Genomic DNA, 19,154 nt, shown 5'->3' on the forward strand with positions numbered 1-19,154 from the left:
CGCCGAGGACCCGCGAGGACCCTGGCCGGGCCGCCCGCCGCCCGCCGCCCCCCGCGCCACACCTCACGCCGCCCGCCCTGTAGGGTCCACGCCGCCCGCCGCGCTCCGCCGGGCCCACGATGTCCGCGAGCTCCCACAGGGTCGAGAGGCCGCCGCGGTGGTGGAAGGTGGGCGGCGGTCAGGCGGCGGCCGGGGCAGCCATGCGCAGAGAGGCGACGGCGGCTGGAGGGGGAGCCGCCCGGACGGAGAGCACGCGGGCGGCCTCTGCCGGCCAAGGGGCGCAGCGGCACCCGGCCTGGGGTCCTCGCCCAGCTCTGCGCTCGCGGTGTACCGTCGGGGGCCAGGAAGCCAAGTGGGCTGACGCGAAAAGTTCAGGCTTTGGAGTGAGACCAATGCACGACAGCGCCATTTATCTGGCGCTTACCTGTGCCACAGTCACACATTATCTCACTGAATGCATCTGACCCTTTCACAGACGAGGAACCTGAAGCTTGGAAAGCTTAAGAAACCTTCCCAAGAACCCCAGTACCAGAAGATAGCATCCCAGTACTTCAATCTTATTCACTGAGGTTAAACTATTATATCATGAACTCTGCCCAATTCTCACCAAGCCCCGCACTGAAAGATCAACCTTAAACTAGACTCTCAAATCCTCATAAATATCCCGCTTTTCAACTCCTCTTTCCTTGACCCTATTCAAACTGCAAGGTAGTGATCTTCGCCGCAGTAAACAATACACTCGAGTTTATTAACGGGTTTTTTTTTAAATGGTATTTCCAGGGAGCCAGCATTTCACACCAGAATAGGCGGCTTTAATTTCCTTTCTTGGGGTGGGGGGTTGAAGGAATGAAAAAGATGTAAAGGATAAAGGTCAAGAAGTGACAAGGGGAAATAAAGTAATGGGGAAAAAACAAGTACATTTCACCTATCCAGCTTAACTTTAGGTGTGGCCTCTGAGGGATCTTGCTATCTTCAAACAGCTCACTTTATAAGGCATTTCTAAATATCACAAGGAAGTGGGATATGGCGGAAAAGCAACCACCTACATGAGTTTCAAAGCAGAATTCTGATCCGGCTCTGCCAAATGTTAGCAGCAAGAGTTACAGGATCCAACAAATGGGCATAGCATCTGCCAACCTGAATGTAAGGTTCAAATAAGACAATGAAAGTGAAAACCCATTAGGAGTTACACCCTTGGAAGTCTGAAAGTGCTACAAGTCATAAATCTGAATTTTCACAGGACAGAAGATGGAGTTTAAAACTACAGACCAGTGAACTTATCAGCCCTAGGTAAAATTCTCTAATGTGACCAGTTGGAAAAGGAAAAGATAGGACTAGATTTACAGTCTTTTTCTTTTTTGCAGGAATACCAGGCAGGAGGATGTTGCAGACACAGCAAATGCAATTTTCAACAGGGCATCTGACAATTCACATCATAGACAAGAAAGTGAAAAATGTAAGCTGAATGATAGCATTGAGGCAAGTTAAAGACCAGGCCCAGAGGGGGCCAATGAGCAGGGACAACCAGAGGCTGCTAGGAGCCTGCCCAACCTCTCATCCTGGCCCAGCCAACTCAAGTTGCCATCAGTGACTTGGATGAGAAAGCAGCAGCACACTCACGCTGTGGATGACCTGAAGCAGGAAGGGATGCCTAATATACTGGATGACAAACTGGGTGCAGATTAAATCTAGCAAGATGGGGCGCCTGGGTGGCTCAGTCGTTAACCGTGTGCCTTGGGCTCAGGTCATGATCCCAGGGTCCTGGGATCGAGCCCCGCATTGGGCTCCCTGCTCCGCAGGAAGCCTGCTTCTCCCTCTCCCACTCCCCCTGCTTGTGTTCCCTCTCTCTGTCAAATAAATAAATAAAATCTTAAAAAAAGAAAGAAGTGTCCAGTGGTCAGTGACTAAGTTCATAGGAGACATGACACTGTTCAGCGGAAGTAACTGGGGCTTATCAGCATGAAGGATAAAGCATGTAAAGGGAAAAGGGGAAAGTGATGGATATCTATCTTTGCCTTTCTCAAAGCTGGCATGTGGAAAAGGAATTCAACTTTTGTGGTTCTACAAAAGGTGCTTGAGGAAAGCACATTTCATTTTAATGTAAGAAAGAAATGACCATCAATTATTACCCTAAGTAGTAAACTCCATGTTTCCGAGGATTTTTGTAAAATTAAGGAGAGCCACCAATGGCCAGGTACAGCAGTTCATGCCTCTGGCAGCAAACTATAACTGAGGTCAGTTCCAACTCCAAAGGTCTGTCATTATTAAAATCATTTTTTATTCCCAGTTGATTTGGCCAGGTCTGAATTCCTAAAGCCATACAGTTCTCTGTCATCATTCTTCGTCTTTCTTTTTGATATGTCATTTATTTTATTACCAAATATTTCCATTTGAAGGAAAAAGAGCAGCTCGTGTTAACCAAGTTAGTCAAGGGTTAGGACAAAATTTCAGTATTTCAGAAGGCAATAGAGTATTGGTTATTTTCTTTTCTTTTTATTATTATTATTTGGGGGGGAGAGGCAGAAGTATAGAGAGAATCTTAAGCAGGCTCCATGCCCAGCACGGAGCCAATGAGGGGCTCGATCTCACAAACCCTGAGATCATGACCTGAGCTGAAACCAAGAGTCAGACACTCAACCAACTGAGCCACTCAGGTGCCCCAATATTAGTTAATTTAAATATAGCCTCAACAACTGACACAAATCAGTGTCTAAGCTACAGTATGTCATATTTCTGGGGATGCTTCCCTAAAGCAGTGTTTGATTTTTCTGTTACATACATAATTTCCAATCAGTAAAAGAACTATTGTGGCACCCGGGTGGCTCAGTTGTTAAGCGTCTGCCTTCGGCTCAGGTCATGATCCCAGGGTCCTGGGATCGAGCCCCGTGTCGGGCTCCCTGCTCAGTGGAGAGTCTGCTTCTCCTTCTCCCACTCCTCCTGCTTGTGTTCCCTCTCTCACTGTCTCTCTCTCTGTCAAATAAATAAAATCTTTTTAAAAATAAATAAAAGAACTATTACCTGAGACCCAAGTGAAGTGGAAAAATATGTTTATGTTGTATTTGAACAATATTAAGAAATAACTTCTGATTATCTAAACTGGTAAGCCTTAAACAACAGACAAAATGTTTTCCCTTTTGACCCAAAATAACTTGCATAAATCTTGAGAAGTACAAATCGAAATAACCAACCAGACTACTTAAATAATCTCCATAGTGCTTAGGAAATACTGACAGATAATGGACTAGATTCATTCACATTTTAAATGCTTTAAGGAATTTTCCCAATTGTAAATTATTCTTTCCTTTAAAGGAAATTTTGGTAAATAGAAAATTTTCTGCATATTGGCTCTCTGGAATTTTCACTATGGATCAGAAAATTAAAAATTTAATAAAAACTCTTGAGTTTATCAAAGTAGAGAGAGTCATGATGTGAAAAGGTCAAAGAATACAAACTTACAGGAAATTTTGGTAAATAGAAAATTTTCTGCATATTGGCTCTCTGGAATTTTCACTATGGATCAGAAAATTAAAAATTTAATAAAAACTCTTGAGTTTATCAAAGTAGAGAGAGTCATGATGTGAAAAGGTCAAAGAATACAAACTTACAAACTTAACTTCTGGGACTGAAGAAATCTACAATGACATGAAGCAGTGAGCCAGTGGCTATATAAGTACATGTGAGGTTTCAGGCCCTGATACTTAATCACCTTGCCACAGCAATAGCATTTTAAGTATAATAAAGGCTGCAACAGCATCCTTTGGGGATCATGATAGAAATATAAAAATAAGAAAAATAGAAAATTGAGATCAAATAGTTTGGTTTTCCACTAGAAGAAAACTAACTTAAAAATGAACAAAAAAATGTTCTCAGTTTTTGAAAAGCAAAACAAATAAACATACACCAAAAAAGAAGTGAACCTGACCATAGAATTTGGGAGTATTCAAAGGAACTACATAATCAGCCTTTAGAAGAGGAACATTTTAGTTAACAAAATGTCAAACATTGATTTAATGTGTGGGAACTTCACTTGAACAGCTTGGGAAACTATTCTAAGTTCCGGGGAAGAACTTTCACTGGGTAAGAATATACTAAAATCCAAATGTCTCACATGGTATCCATTACAATATAATGTCAAATAATGTTTAAAGGCTGATCATTTTTTTTCTCTGACCTGTGTTCCTCTTAAGGAACACAGGTAAGCTTAAGGAAAAATAAAAGCATATTCCTAAATGAATGTTTGACCTTATAAAGGAATTTTGTCTTACTAATCACACATTAAAAATGTATTGTTTTATAAATTAATAATTCGATGAGACAAAGTGTCACAAAAAGTATGTAATTAGAACAGTATTCCTGTTTTTAGATTCCCTGCTTCATGAGAGTTCAGAAGAGTATTTTAAATTGTGTTTTCTCAAGGCATTGTATTTTAAGAGTTCAAACTAAAAGCTGACAAGTATTCCGATCAAGGAGCTGCACACTTGGGACGTTTGGTCAGCTTGTGGTATTTGTGAGCAAGGTCCACAGCCTTCCGTCCTTGCTGAAAGGGGAAAGACCACAAAATTAAATTCCAGTGATTTCCCATTTTCTTAACTCCATTGAAAAGGTAATTTACTTCTTCTTCGGTAAAGTTTTTACGAATTCTTCTTTTTTCTGTAATTAAGAAGAATTGTAGACTATATTAGTACTTGCTGAAAAAAGGGATCTTCTTGAGACCCAAATAAGTGCTTAACTTATTCTAAGGATATGAACTATATAGTGAGAAAGCTTCATGCCTGCGCTACTCATCATGGAGAAATCCATGTCAATTTTAAAAACTGAGTGCCTCCTATGAAGCTAGGCCTTATCACTCTGAATTCTTCAATAACTGTAACTTAATCCTATTGTAATAATACTTGCAACACCTTTCAATCAAGAAACACAAGAATTTATAAACATTTGACTGTTAATTCTCTCAACATTCCTGTGAGGACAATTAACAAAGAGCTTACCTATCTCACAGACACAGTCTTCCCAAAGGGCTCCATTACTTCATAGAATAAAAAAGAATATCAACACTTGTTACTTTACTTAACAGGCCTGATAAATATTTTTAAAGAATAAGGGTCTTTTTTGGAATTCATTTTAAAAAGCACATTCACTACCTATATGGGTGTTCAGCTTGATTAAAACTAAAAAAATAGGCTGCACAAGGGGGGAAGGAAGTTTTCAACTATCTGGCTTTTAGGGATACTTTCTACAACAGAAAGAATAAACAGTTGGTGTTAATAACATAAATGTCTTCTAGTGATGATTACTAGGAAATAGTTTTCTTTTAAGCTTTTTCATTCATTGCTAATTCATGGTATCATTGTAGATAGATGCTGATATGGAGGACTTTTTTTGTATTTCCACTTAAGGCTACTCTTTACTTTAGGAGGACTTGAAATAGGTGTGCTGGGACAACCTTAGAAAATCCTGCCCTTGCAGGTCAAGACTGTTAGCCATTTGTCTACCTCTCCTAGGACAGGAGCCATAGTTCAGATCTTTCAAAACAGAAATAAAAATCCTATCTGAAGGCTGAGAAATCAATAAAAATAATGTGTGATTATTACTTAATGGTATTACTTAGAACGCAAGATCCATGAAGATAAGAATTCTTGTCTGTTTTGGTCACTATCATATCCCAATGCCTAAAACAGTACCTGACACATAGGAGAGGATCAATAAATACTTGTTGAAAGAAAAAACCTATCGGTAAAAAGTGTTTGAAAACTTATCAATGGGGGCGCTTGGCTGGCTCAGCCGGTTAAGCGTCTGCCTTTGGCTCAGGTCATGATCCCAGAGTCCTGGGATAGAGCCCCACATCTCCCTCTCCCTTTGCCGCTCCCCCTGCTTGTGCTCTCTCTTTTTCTCAAATAAATAAATAAAATCTTTAAAAACAAAAAAACTTATCAATGAAGTTACTCTTTCCTTTTGGGTCTACTGGAAAACTATTGTTATCCAAGAAATACATGATTTCAACTTCACTTGCTAAATGATTTGAACTCATAATCAGGACGGGACAGGTTATTATAACGTTCAGGATATGGGCATCTGTAAGTTGTTCACAGCCAATTCCCACTTTTCTAATGAAGCTGACATCTCACTGACTCCTACATCTGTGCCCAATTCCTCAAAGGTTTCTGCAGCCGAATACGGGGAGCCTAGAAGGAAGAAGCAGCTCTACCCCACAGGGCTCCCTTCTGTGACTTCTTTAGTGCTCTTCTCAATATTGATCGGGTATTAGGAAAGAGTAGGGGAAAGGAGGCAAGAAGGCTCAATTCTAGAGACCCTTATTTTTCAAACCCTCTCAAGATACCAGTCCATTCTGAACGACAGCCAAGGCTCTTTAAATGCTGAGATGCTGCAATGGTCTCTTCTCAAAAGAATGGTTTCAAATTTGAATGTAACCTACAGCCAAACAAATGGTCATAAATGCCTCTCAAAAAGAAAGGGAAATCAAGGGGGGGGGGGGAAATGGCAACATATCCAAAATTCCTAGCCTGCTTGTGAAAGCCTGCTTGTGTAAGACCAATTTACTCCATACCCCCTCAAGATGTCTTTATAAATTCTAAAAAAAAAAGCAGGCCAAATTATTAACTATTTGCTTTTAGCTAAAGGAATTCTAACCTACAAAAAAGGTGTATGTATTTATGAGCTGGACATCACTTAATAGTATTTAGGATCTGGGGCTCCTGGGTGGCTCAGTTGGTTGGGCGACTGCCTTCAGATCAGGTCATGATCCTGGAGTCCTGGGATCGAGTACTACATCGGGCTTCCTGCTCAGCGAGGAGCCTGCTTCTCCCTCTAACCCTCCCCCCTCTCATGTACTCTCTCTCTCTCATTCTCACTCTCTCAAAATAAACCTTTTAAAAAAATAGTATTTAGGATCCCTCTGTAGTATCAATGTATAACCATAATTATGTACATTTCATGAGGCTGTGCAAATGAGTTTACTATGTAAAATGATTATAGAATATTTTTAGTTGTTATATATTTGCTTTTAAGTCATGTTGTTGAAAAAAATCCATTATTAACTTGATGCCAACTCCTTGTCAAAAGCAAGTTTTCCAAGTGCAACATGTTTCTATGGAAAAGTTACCATTTTCTAACAGTTTCTACAGGAAATATTTCAAAAAAGTGGGCTGCCCTATAGGAGTACTGTATGTAATTTTAATTTGCATGCAGAACTTTTAACTTAGAAAAAGACCCAGATATAAAAAGTAAATTCAAGGGGCACCTGGCTCGCTCAGTCAGCAGAGCATGGGACTCTTGATCTCAGGGTTTTGAGTTCAAGCCCCACGTTGGATGTAGAGACTACTTAAAAAAAAAAATATATATATATATATTTTTTTTAAGATTTTATTTATTTGTCAGAGAGAGAGAGAGAGCGCACAAGCAGGGGGAGAAGCAGGGAGAGGGAGAAGCAGGCTTCCTGCTGAGCAGGGAGCCCAATGTGGGCTTGATCCCAGACCTGAGATCATGACCCGAGCTGAAGGCAGATGGTTAACCAACTGAGCCACCCAGGTGCCCTCCCCCGCAAAATCTTAAAAAAGTAAATTTGAAACTTCTTTTAAGGCTTTGGAAGTGAACATGGCCAATTAAAAGTATATGGCAGTTGAAAATAGAGCTACCATACGATCCAGCAATTGCACTACTGGGTATTTACCCCAAAGATACAAATGTAGGGATCCGAAGGGGTACGTGCACCCCGATGTTTATAGCAGAAATGTCCACAATAGCCACACTGTGGAAAGAGCCAAGATGTCCATCGACAGATGAATGGATAAAGAAGATGTCGTATATATATATATATATATATATATACACATACATACATACAATGGAATATAATGCAGCCATCAAAAGAAATAAGATCTTGCCATTTGCAACAATGTGGGTGGAACTGTAGGGTGTTATGCTGAATGAAATAAGTCAATCAGAGAAAGACATGTATCATATGACCTCACTGATATGAGGAATTCTTAATCTCAGGAAACTGAGGGTTGCTGGAGTGGGGGTGGGGTGGGAGGGATGGGGTGGCTGGGTGATAGACATTGGGGAGGGTAAGTGCTATAGTGAGCGCTGTGAATTGTACAAGACTGTTGAATCACAGATCTGTACCTCTGAAACAAATAATGCAATATATGTTAAGAAAAAAAAAAGAAGAAGAAGATAGCAGGAGGGGAAGAATGAAGGGGGGGAAATCAGAGGGGGAGACGAACCATGAGAGACAATGGACTCTGAAAAACAAACTGAGGGTTCTAGAGGGGAGGAGGGTGGGGGGATGGATTAGCCTGGTGATGGGTATTAAAGAGGGCACGTACTGCACGGAGCACTGGGTGTTATACGCAAACAATGAATCATGGAACACTACATCAAAAACTAATGATATAATGTATGGTGATTCACATAACAATAAAAAAATTTAAAAAAAAGATATGGCAAAACGTTTCCATATGTATCAAGTCTAAATACCTTTGCAATAAATAAAAGAATAACTCTATAGATACTACTAAATTCCAGGTTATTTTGACAAGTAAGGTTATTCAACTGCTTATTCTTACTCTCCAGGCATTAATTCCATATGAAGAGAATACAGTGATAACGTTCTTTAAGTCTCTGTAATAAATTTGGAATGGTTATAAACCTGAAATGTTAACCTGTAGTTAAAATAAAAATTCTCATAAATTAATTCATCATTTAAGAAGTATTTTGATTTTTAAGCAGGGTTCTATTTGTCTCTTCAATTCTGATGGTGTGAAGTGCTGTAGTTATGAACCAAAACCTTCTGCAAAATCTCTCTGAGGCACTTTTACATAGGAGAATACTTTTGTTCTTAAAATAGAAATGTGATCCAGAGGATAGAACAGGGGCTTCTGAAGAAAGACAGGCTTGCATTTGAATGTAAGCTCTGCCATTTGCCAACTCATTGTACCTTAAAGTGGGAGTAAAATAAAACCTACCTTATAATGTTATTATAAGAATTAAAGGAAATGTCTGTAGAACACCTACCATACAGGAAGTGCTTAATAAATGTTAGTTTCCTCCTGCTTCTTCCCCAGCTGGCAAGCAATGGGTGAGAAAGCAACATGAGGAAGGAAAGTGAGAAGCCTCTTTTCTTAGGAACTATGGCCTTCATCAAAGCCAAGGATTACCATTTAAGAACCATTAATGATGAGACTGAGAACAATCCTTCAGCTGTCCTCTTTTTCTCAGAACAATATGCAATTTAGGTTTATTTAAAAATTAAATATATTCACTTATTTCTCCAGAGGTAGAAGATTCACCACTGAGTTGTCGTCTTCTACGTGGGGTCAGCAGAATTTCTGAAAAATACAGAAAACATTTAGGATACTTAGAGTATCAATCTGAGTAAGAGCACATCAGTTCCATTAACATGGTATTTCCTACCCCACCCCCAATGGGAATTCTTAGATGGATTAGGAAGAATTTTTAAACCACCAGAGACTAAATCTGTTCCCTGGGTACATCTTAAAACACTGGTTGCTCAGAGACATTTTCTTTTCAACATTTTGTCCTCTAGCTTTTTAATATATTTAATGTTCTAGATCACAGTTCAGAAGGCATAGTCATAATTACAGTTTCAAAGCTGTAGAATTATTACTTTTGTTACAGATAAGTGATTTCCTTAGTTCACTTTTATATCTGTCTTCAGCTTCCACAATGACTTTATGACGATCACATTGGTATGGGCAAGAGTGCAAGAGCTTGCTAAAATTTCGGCTATTCAGAGATTTTCCTACTGCTATGCAACCTAAAAGAAAACAAATTAAAGTGATGTATAGATGTTACAAAATATCTAATAACAAAAATCTATGAAAGCAAATATCTTTATGATGGTAACTGAAGTGAAATCAGGAACTTAATTATAAATATGTCAAGAAGCTCAGTCATAGGAGAGATTAAAGACAAGGGATACAATACAGTGAAATAAGTGTTACAAAGAGGTGAACAGTTAGGGTGATATATAAAAGGACCACTTAGCTTGGTTCTGAGCAGGAGTCACTATTAGGAAAGATATCCAAAACAAGTGACCCTTATGCCCGGTTGTCTTTTTCCCCCCAATGTTTTATTATGGAAAATTTTAAACACACAAGAGTAAGGGGAAAAGTATAATGAAGTTTCACATATCCATCATTCACCTTCAATAATTATTAAGTCATGCTCAGTCATATTTTGCCTACAACCCACTTACTCTGCTCTGCCCCCCATGTATACACTGGATTATGGAGGCTGGAATTGGCATTAAAGTATCATTTCATCTGTAAATACTTCATATGCAACCCTAACAGAAAAGGGCTTCTTTTTCAAACACACAAGACCATTATCAAGCCTAAAAAAATTATGCCTAATATAATCTAATATCCAGTCAGTGTTCAAATTTCCCCATCATTTCAAAACTTTCTTTTCACAGTTAGTTTGTTTAAACCATGATCCAAAGAAGTTCCATCATTACATTCAGTTGAAATGTCTCTTGAGTTTCTTTTAATCTATCAATTCTCCTCTCTTCCTCCTTGTCATTTACTTGATGTAAACACTGGGTCATTTCTACTATGGAGCTACTCAAAGGCTAGGTTTTGTTGATTTTATCCTAGTTAGATGCTTTAAAATGTTCCTGTGTGTCCAATAAACTAGTAATTAGATCTGGATGATTGATAAGATTCAGATTCAATTTTTTTAAAGATCTATCTTATTTTTAAAGATTTTATTTGAGAGAGAGAGCAAGTGAGTGAAGGAGTACAAGTGGGGGGAGGGGCAGAGGGAGAGGGACAAGCAGACTCCTGACTCCTGCTGAGCAGGGAGCCAGATGCGGGGCTCGATGCGCAGGGAGCTGGATGCGGATGCGGGGCTTGATCCCAAGACCCTGAGATCATGACCTGAACCAAAGGCAGATGCTTAACCGAAGGCAGACGCTTAACCGACTGAGCCACTCAGGCACCCTTATTTTATTTTATTTTATTTTAGAGAGAGAGAGAAAGAAAGAGAGGGAGGAGGGGGAGGGGCCAGGGGGAGAATCTCCAAGCAGACTCCCTGCCAAGCCTGACATGGGGCTTGATCCCATGACCCTGAAATCGTGACCCAAGCAGAAATCAAGAGTTGGATGCTCAACCAACTGAGCCACCCAGGCCCTCAGATTCAATTGTTTTTAGTAGAATTCCTCACAGGCAGGATTGAAAACTTCTTTCTGCATCATTTTAAGAGGTACAGAAAGTCTCTCTCTCTCTTTTTTTTTTAAGATTTTATTTATTTATTTGATAGAGAGCAAGAGAGCACAAGCAGGGGGAGCAGTAGAGGGAGAGGGAGAAGCAGGCTCCCCGCGGAGCACGGAGCCCGATGCAGGGCTCGATCCCAGGAGCCTGGGATCATGACCTGAGCCGAAGGCAGACGCTTAACCATCTGAGCCACCCAGGCACCCCGAAAGTCTCTCTTTTTTTAATGTTAAGATTGATCAGTAGGTTCAGGTGACGTTAGCCACTTCCATCCATTATAAAATTCCCCATCTGCCAGTCACCTAATGTTATTAGTGGCCCACTCCTAAAAGACTGTAAGTTAGCCAGGAAGAAAGCTGGCTAAGATAAGGACATTTCAAGTACAATGAACATGTGCAAAAGCCTAAAAAAGTGAAAAAGCACAGCATGGTCAGAGAATTATAGGTACTTTGGTGTGGCTAGAGAGAAATGTGGGAGGAAAGTTGAAGCTAGTGAAGCTTGCAGGGGGCCAGATAAGAATGTCTTGCCATACTAAGTATATCTAACTATCTTCAAGTCAGTGGGCAGGAACTAAAGGATATTTATTAAGCAAGGAAATGATTTTCATTTGTCTCTTAGAAAGCTTAGGTGAAGGTAAGCGGATCAGTTGAGGGGTTACTTCAATAATCCAGAATATAAATGAGAGGATTCCGAAACAGGACATTTACAGGGAGAAGGTAGAGATTTCTGAGGTAAAAACTGGTGAATGATGAGCTGCTGGGGTAAGGGAAAAGCTTAGGATAATTCTTAAGTAATCTAATAGTTGATTGAATGACAAAGTTTGGAATAAGCATGGCAACTTTCTGGCAGACTTAAAGAGAACAAATATGCAATAAAATTTAACAAGTGGAAGCAGAACAAAATTCCACAAAAAGCCAGGCAGAGTTTGAGTCAATGAGTTACAGAGAAGCACTGAGGGTTCTTTTAGCTTGATGACATGATAAAAAGCACATGTTAGAGAAGTTAACAGCAACATGAACATTATAGTTGGGGGTTGGTGAGACTTCAAACTGCAGGACTGCTAGAAAGTTGGTGTAACTGAGCATGAAGCAAAAAGGGCCTATGTGGGAATGAAAGAAAGAGCCAAATTTGACAGACTAGAAATAGGAGATGTAAAGAGGAAAAAATGGTTATAGATAATTGAAATCTGGAAGGCCAGAAGAATAATAACAACGCTAACAGAAATGGAGTGGCTACAGGGAAGGCAATTTAACAGGGAGGAAGATGCTGTTTTATCACAACCACTGAAAGCCCAGCTCCACAAAGACGACATCATCACAAGGAATGTAGCGCAATCTAATGCTGAAACTGTAAATGACTTTGAGCTAGTAGTGCCTGTGGTATCCAAAAGATGTTGACTATTTTGTGTTTCACTTAAAATTTAAAGTATTGTGTAGTGCCCTTGTGAGTTCACTGCACACCTCCAGGGAGCCTGGGTGGACGATCTGGGAAGTTTGTCTTTAAACTACTGAGAGGAGAAGATTTCAAGGAATGGCAGTCAACAGCACAGAGATACTAGAGAGGATAAGAATTTTTTAAAAAGTCTTCGGTTTGGGCAGGAAAAAAAGAGACTTCAGGAAATCTTTAACATTTAGGTTTAGTAGAATGGCAATAAAAGAAGCCAGAGTGCAGGGAGTTAAGAAGGGAGTTCATACAATGAAAGAGAAAGGAGAAAGAGCAGGCTGTCTGGTAATAAATGATGAAAGAAAGAGTGGATGGATACTTGAAGAGATAGCAAGTCACATCAAGTATTTAATACTTTTTCCCTCTCTCTCTTTTTTACATTTTTATTTACTTAAGTAATCTCTAAACACAACGTGGGGCTCAAACACACAACCCTGAGATCAAGAGCCGCATGCTCCTCCAAATGAGCCAGCCAGGAGCCCTTAGATTTTTCTTTTTTAGATGAAGAGAAATGAACATAGTTTAAGGTGGGCCAAAAGGGGTTAATGAATAGAAAGGTAATGAAAAGAAAGATTTCACAAGTATTAAAGTGGGGAGGAAAAAAGAGATAGGATTCAGATGATAGTTAGATGTAGCTAATTTTAGAGTAATAGAGACAAACTCTATATCCAAGACTAAAGAATAGTGTTATTTCAAGCCTACCATAGAATAGCCTCAATTTTGTCCATAGAGCAGAGTGTGACACTAAAAGAGGAAATATCAGGGTATGGAGGAGAAGGGGCTGGGTTAAGCATTGTGGGTTAAGCATTGTGGCACATTTACAGGAGACCTGCAGAAAAAATAAAATAATGGGGCGTGGAACACTAGAAACATTTACACATTAAATATAGACATAAAAATAGATATTGTTTAATACTTAATGTCTTATGTTTAGAGCATTATCCAGAATACATACCTATTGGCTCTCTGAAAATATGAAAAATGTTTACCTTACTCAGAAAAGTTAAACTTGTAGATGGTATTGTGACAAAAATAGAATAATAAAGTAATAAAGTATTAGATGTGCTGATTCATATAAATAAATATTGGAAGCACAGGCTAATGCAGATAGGTACTGATTTGAGTGTTTTAAGATATTCCAGATTGTTATTTTTCCAAAGGAAATGAAGTTTAAATCACACAGGCAGAACTACTACAAATCCTAGTTAACTAATTTCATACAAAGTTTTAATTGCTAAACAAGTGTAATTAAAGAATATTTACCTGAGCATCTATACTTTAACATTTTGGAATGATTGTCAGTTGCTAGAAAACTGATGACTTCTTTATTTATTATATCTGAACATAATGTAAATGGATCTGGAAAAAAAAAAAACTGCAACACGTAAGATTCTTCTGATTGATGAAAATGACCTGACATTTACATGATATATTAATTCTCAAGATTTTCATAAACTTTAGCACAGTACTACATATCCAGTCACCCTGGCAGATAAACAGAAAGGTTCTGGTTATCAGTAAAAGGTGACTGAGGCACTTACACCAGAAAGAGAGTCAAAGGTGTGGCTCATATGTTAGAAGGCAAATTTACCAATGTACATTTTTAGCTATATTATCCACCTAAATATGTTTTCTTAAAAAAGTCAAAGAAGAAATATTTTTAATCATACCTGTTACTGGTAACTGCTGCTTTCTATTTTTGACGACGGGAATTGGATGTTTAAAAACATGGTCACTAAAAGAAAATAGACACCAGATATTTAAAAGTAAACATAGTGTTTGGTGTGTGGACAAATGTTTCTGTAGGCAGTGGTGCAATTCTGGGTGTTTGGCAGGCAGAAGGAGATGGAACCAGGGTCTACCAAAGTCTATCAAATTCTGCCCAAGTAGTGTTTGTAATGGTTATAGCCTCCTTTCCAAAAATGGAGTTAAATAAGACTCCGGGGGCGCCTGGGTGGCTTAGTCGGTTGAGCGTTTGCCTTGGGTTCAGATCATGATCCCAGAGTTCAGGGATCGAACCCCACGTCCAACTCCCTGCTTGGTGGGGAGTCTGCTTCTCCCTCTGCCCTTCACCCTGATCATGCTCACTCTCTTTCTCTCAAAAAAGTAAATAAAATCTTAAAAAAAAAAAAACCCACAAGACTCCAAAGGGCAATAATACTGATGCCAGCAGAAACATGGGGGAAAAGTTATAAAAGAGGAAAACATGGGACACCTGGCTGGCTTGGTTGGTAGAGCATGAGACTCTTGATCTCAGGGTCATGGGTTCGAGCCCCACACTGGGTATAGAGATTACTGAAATAAATAAATAAACTTAAAAAAAGAAAAAGGAAAACTGGAAAGAATGAGGCGGGAAAAAAAAAAAAAAGGAGAGAACAGAATCAGAGAGCAAGAAGGCTGGCCCAAGAACACATCTCAATGCTTTCCAATTCCATATCCCTGAGAAATCAAGTTAAAATTGACATCAAGAATGGTTTTGCAAAGGAAAAAAGGGGTGATGATGATGTAATCCATCTCCTTAATATCCTGTTCACCCTGCAACCTTCCCAGAATATAGCAGCATACTCTTCAGTTTCCCTCCCGGCACAGTAACCATCAGAGGAGAGAACACAAGTAAGGGTTTAAGATACACTACAATCCCAGGTCTGGCCCCACAAGCTCCCTGAGGGGGAAAGGACATCAACTGGAGGTGAGGTGCAAGGAACAAGTGAAAAGGCAAGCCTAAGCCAGATTTTCATCACACACTCCTCCCTTTTATCAAATTAAATTTAGAAACTGGTTTTTGCTACATTGCTAATGGATTATCAATGTACGCATTGTTACTTCAGGTATAGGGTTTCAGGTTAACTTTTCTGAGTATCCTTTCTAAAATTCAAATCTGATGTCACTCAATTTAAAATCCTCAATGGCTCCCGTGCCCTATGAGGGAAAACCAAAAGTCCTGAGTATGACATGCAAGGCCCTAGATGAACTGGCCTATACCTCCCCAACCAAACTCCCTTCTCAACATTTCCATTTAGGCTCCTCCCAAGACCATGTTTTATCGGGGCGCCTGGGTGGCTCAGTTGGTGAAGCGACTGCCTTCGGCTCAGGTCATGATCCTGGAGTCCCGAGATCAAGTCCCACATCGGGCTCCCTGCTCAGCAGGGAGTCTGCTTCTCCCTCTGACCCTCTTCCCTCTCGTGCTTTCTCTCATTCTCTCTCTCTCTCAAATAAATAAAACCTTTAAAAAAAAAAAAAAGACCATGTTTTATCATTTCTATATCCCAGGGCTTAACAGTGTGGCACATAGTACTGCACAAAAAATACTTGAATAAATACATAAAAGTTAGAAACAATTATTAAACTATACCTTGATTGAGAAACAGAATTCTTTTTTTCAAAAGTTGTTCCTTCATGTAAGTTTTGATTAGAGCTTGAATTGGCTTTACATAAAGTCTTACTTTGCCCACTCTCCCTATAACAAGCATTAACTGGATTTGCACTCTTTAACAGGGTTTTCATCTGGTGATCATTTGTACATGCTGAAGACAGAACTCCATGAGACTGATAACTCTGAAGTTTTATCGACTGCCTTTTATCTTTATCTTCTGCCGTAGGACCTCTGCCAATACTATCTGCATGGAGGTGTTTCAATGTATTTTGAATATTTATGTTCATAGATGAAACATTATCCTTATCTTTTTCTCTTTGTGTTTTTTCCTATAATATAAAAATGGCAAGTAAATAATCTCAAGATAATCCATTTGCTTTATAATCCAATTTACATTCCCTTTAAATAGTGTTAAGAAAAATTCATGATTAGCCAAAGAATATACATAATAAAAGGGACAGTTTACATTAGAAGAAAAGGGAATATATTTAATAGATAATCTGGGGACAACTGGGTAGTCATCTGGGGAAAAAATAAATTGGATCCCTATCTCAGAATTTACACAAAAATAAAGTCAAAATGAGCTAAATATTGTCATGTAAAAAATGCAATGTTATGTTTTAAAAGAAAACATAGTATTTTAATACTGTTAAGAGGAAGAAGACCTTTCCAAATATCACAAAGAATCAATAAATCATAAAAGAAAAAAACCAAAAATACTTTTTCAAAGTTCTGCTACAGACCAGAACAGTGTGGGTAGGTGGGGGAGGAACTCAGAAGAAAAGAAGGTCAGAAGTCAAATGATAATCAACCCATACAGAAAGAATATGTAGAAGTCATATCTTAGGGTATGATTTTTTTCTATTAACATTTATAAAAAGCTACTACGATGAAATATGAACAAGATTAACAATAGTGTAGAAAAACAGGAAAAGGAGATGAACAGTTAACAGGAAAGGAAATATAAATAGCTCTTAAACATATGAAAAAATGCCCCATCCCATTTGCAATAAGAGAAATGCACAGTAAAACCACACTGAGACAGCATTCATCTACGACACTGGCAAAGATCAAAAGGGTACAGGGAAACACTCTCATACATTACAGGTGGGAGTACAAATTGTACAACCTCTATGGAGAAACAATTTGACAGTATCTTTCATAATAAAACCTGGGCATATCTTTAAAAAAATCCTATAGGTAGGGCGCCTGGGTGGCTCAGTTGGTTAAGCGACTGCCTTTGGCTCAGGTCATGATCCTGGAGTCCCCGGATTGAGTCCCGCATCGGGCTCCCTGCTCGGCAGGGGGTCTGCTTCTCCCTCTGACCCTCTTCCCTCTCGTGCTCTCTATCTCTCATTCTCTCTCTCTCAAATAAATAAATAAATAAAATCCTATAGGTATACTTGTGTAAAGGTAAGCATATCTTACTTTTATGTGCAAGTACTCAGGTGAGTACAAAATGTTAATGTTATTAACTGCAACACTGTTTGTAATAGCTAAAAGTTGGAAATAACCTAAATGTTCATAAGAAAGAGAGCTACCATATCTACCAATAGACTATTCTGCAACTGTAAATAAAGAATAAAGCGGGTGCCTGGCAGGCTCAGTTGGTAGAACATGCAACTCTTGATCCCAGGGTCGTGAGTTTAAGCCCCACATTGGGCATGGAGCCTATTTAAAAAAAAAAAATTTTTTTTAGAGGCGCCTGGGTGGCTCAGTTGGTTGGGCATCCAACTCTTGATTTCAGCTCTGGTGGTTATCTCAGGGTCCTGAGATTGAGCCCTGGGTAGGTCCCACTCTCAGCAGGGAATCTGTTTGGGATTCTCTCCCCCTCTCTTTCTGCCCCTCCCCCCAACACTTTCTCTTTAAAATAATAAAAATTTTTAAAGATTTTCTTTCTTTACTTATTTGAGATAGAGCAAGAATTAGAGAGAGAGAGAGAGCGGGCACAGGTATGCACACAAGAGGGGGTGGAGGGGCAGGGGCACACAGAGTGGGGGGGAGAGGCAGAAGGAGAGGGAGAAGCCAGTTCTCCACTGAGCAGGGAGCCCGATGCAGGGTTTGATTCCAGGACCCTGGGATCATGACCTGGGTCAAAGGCACATGCTTAACAGACTGAGCCACCCAGGCACCACTAAAAAATTTTTTTAAATAAAGAGAGATAAGTAAATAAGCAAACAAACAAATAATGAGGTCTTCCGGTAAAGATGTTGAATTTAACACCTCTATTAATTTTTGGTCCTGAGCCCAATGGAGTAAACCAACTGAAGAACAGTTTTCAAAAAGGCATAAACCCACAAGGAGAAGGAGAAATGAAAGAAGAAATAAAGGCAACCCAAGTTTGGAAATTGGAAAGCAGGTAGGTGAATGATAACCTACTTAGCAGTCTTGATAAAGCTGAATCCAAAGCTGATAATGGGAAAAGCTAAGAAACTACCTAGGATGGGGTGCCCAAACTCTCAAAAGACTTAGGAATTGGAGGTGCTGGAACCTCTAGAAGATGGGATGAAGATGGGGCTTAAAAATAGGAAAACTGGATGAAACTCTGTTTAAGAAATAGTTGGATTACAGGGGTGCCTGGGTAGCTCAGTCAGTTGAGTATCCAACGCTTGATCTCAGCTCAGGTCTTGATCTCAGGGTTGTGAGTTCAGACCCAGCATTGGGCTCCAGGATGAGTATGGAGCCTACTTAAAAAAAAAAAAAGTAGTTGCATTATTAGATCTCAACCCGTCTATTTATGCACACTTAACAGGCAGTTGACTGACACCAGAAGGTCCTCTCCTTCCCCAAAGTTGAAAGTTCAATCTCTGGAAGGGATAAAACAGTTTCTACACTGGAGGACACCAAACAAGGCTGAAGGCAGAACACTATTCAAGAAACAAATCTAAGCAAATATTCACATACTGAATACTTAGACCCACAAGCTTTCTTCTCCCATTTTGATTCCAGAAAACTGGTTGACAATCTCTAGGCAGGAGATTAGACATTGGAGGTTCTCCCCAAAAACGACTCATCTAACTGATCCTATGAGAATCCATAATCAACAAATTTTCAGAAAGACTTTCAGTATGTGACTCTTAAATATG

At 39.4% G+C, this 19,154-nt stretch overlaps 1 protein-coding gene across 1 annotated transcript in view; it reads right to left on the minus strand.

The window, feature by feature from the left end:
* Positions 1-4,462: 4,462 nt before the first annotated feature.
* TERB1 (telomere repeat binding bouquet formation protein 1) overlaps positions 4,463-19,154 on the minus strand; it is a 41,601-nt gene continuing 26,909 nt past the window's right edge. Inside the window, exons 12-17 of the mRNA XM_028091608.2 lie at positions 16,048-16,397; positions 14,366-14,430; positions 13,959-14,054; positions 9,647-9,796; positions 9,282-9,347; positions 4,463-4,650 (exon numbers count right to left, since the gene is read on the minus strand). Coding sequence (XP_027947409.1) covers positions 4,463-4,650; positions 9,282-9,347; positions 9,647-9,796; positions 13,959-14,054; positions 14,366-14,430; positions 16,048-16,397 — 915 coding nt within the window. The remainder of the gene's footprint in view (positions 4,651-9,281; positions 9,348-9,646; positions 9,797-13,958; positions 14,055-14,365; positions 14,431-16,047; positions 16,398-19,154) is intronic.

Source organism: Eumetopias jubatus, unplaced genomic scaffold (genome assembly GCF_037043125.1).
Source record: "Eumetopias jubatus isolate StellerSeaLion01/CBP00866 unplaced genomic scaffold, mEumJub1_p1.0 scaffold_10, whole genome shotgun sequence".
NCBI lineage: Eukaryota > Metazoa > Chordata > Mammalia > Carnivora > Otariidae > Eumetopias > Eumetopias jubatus.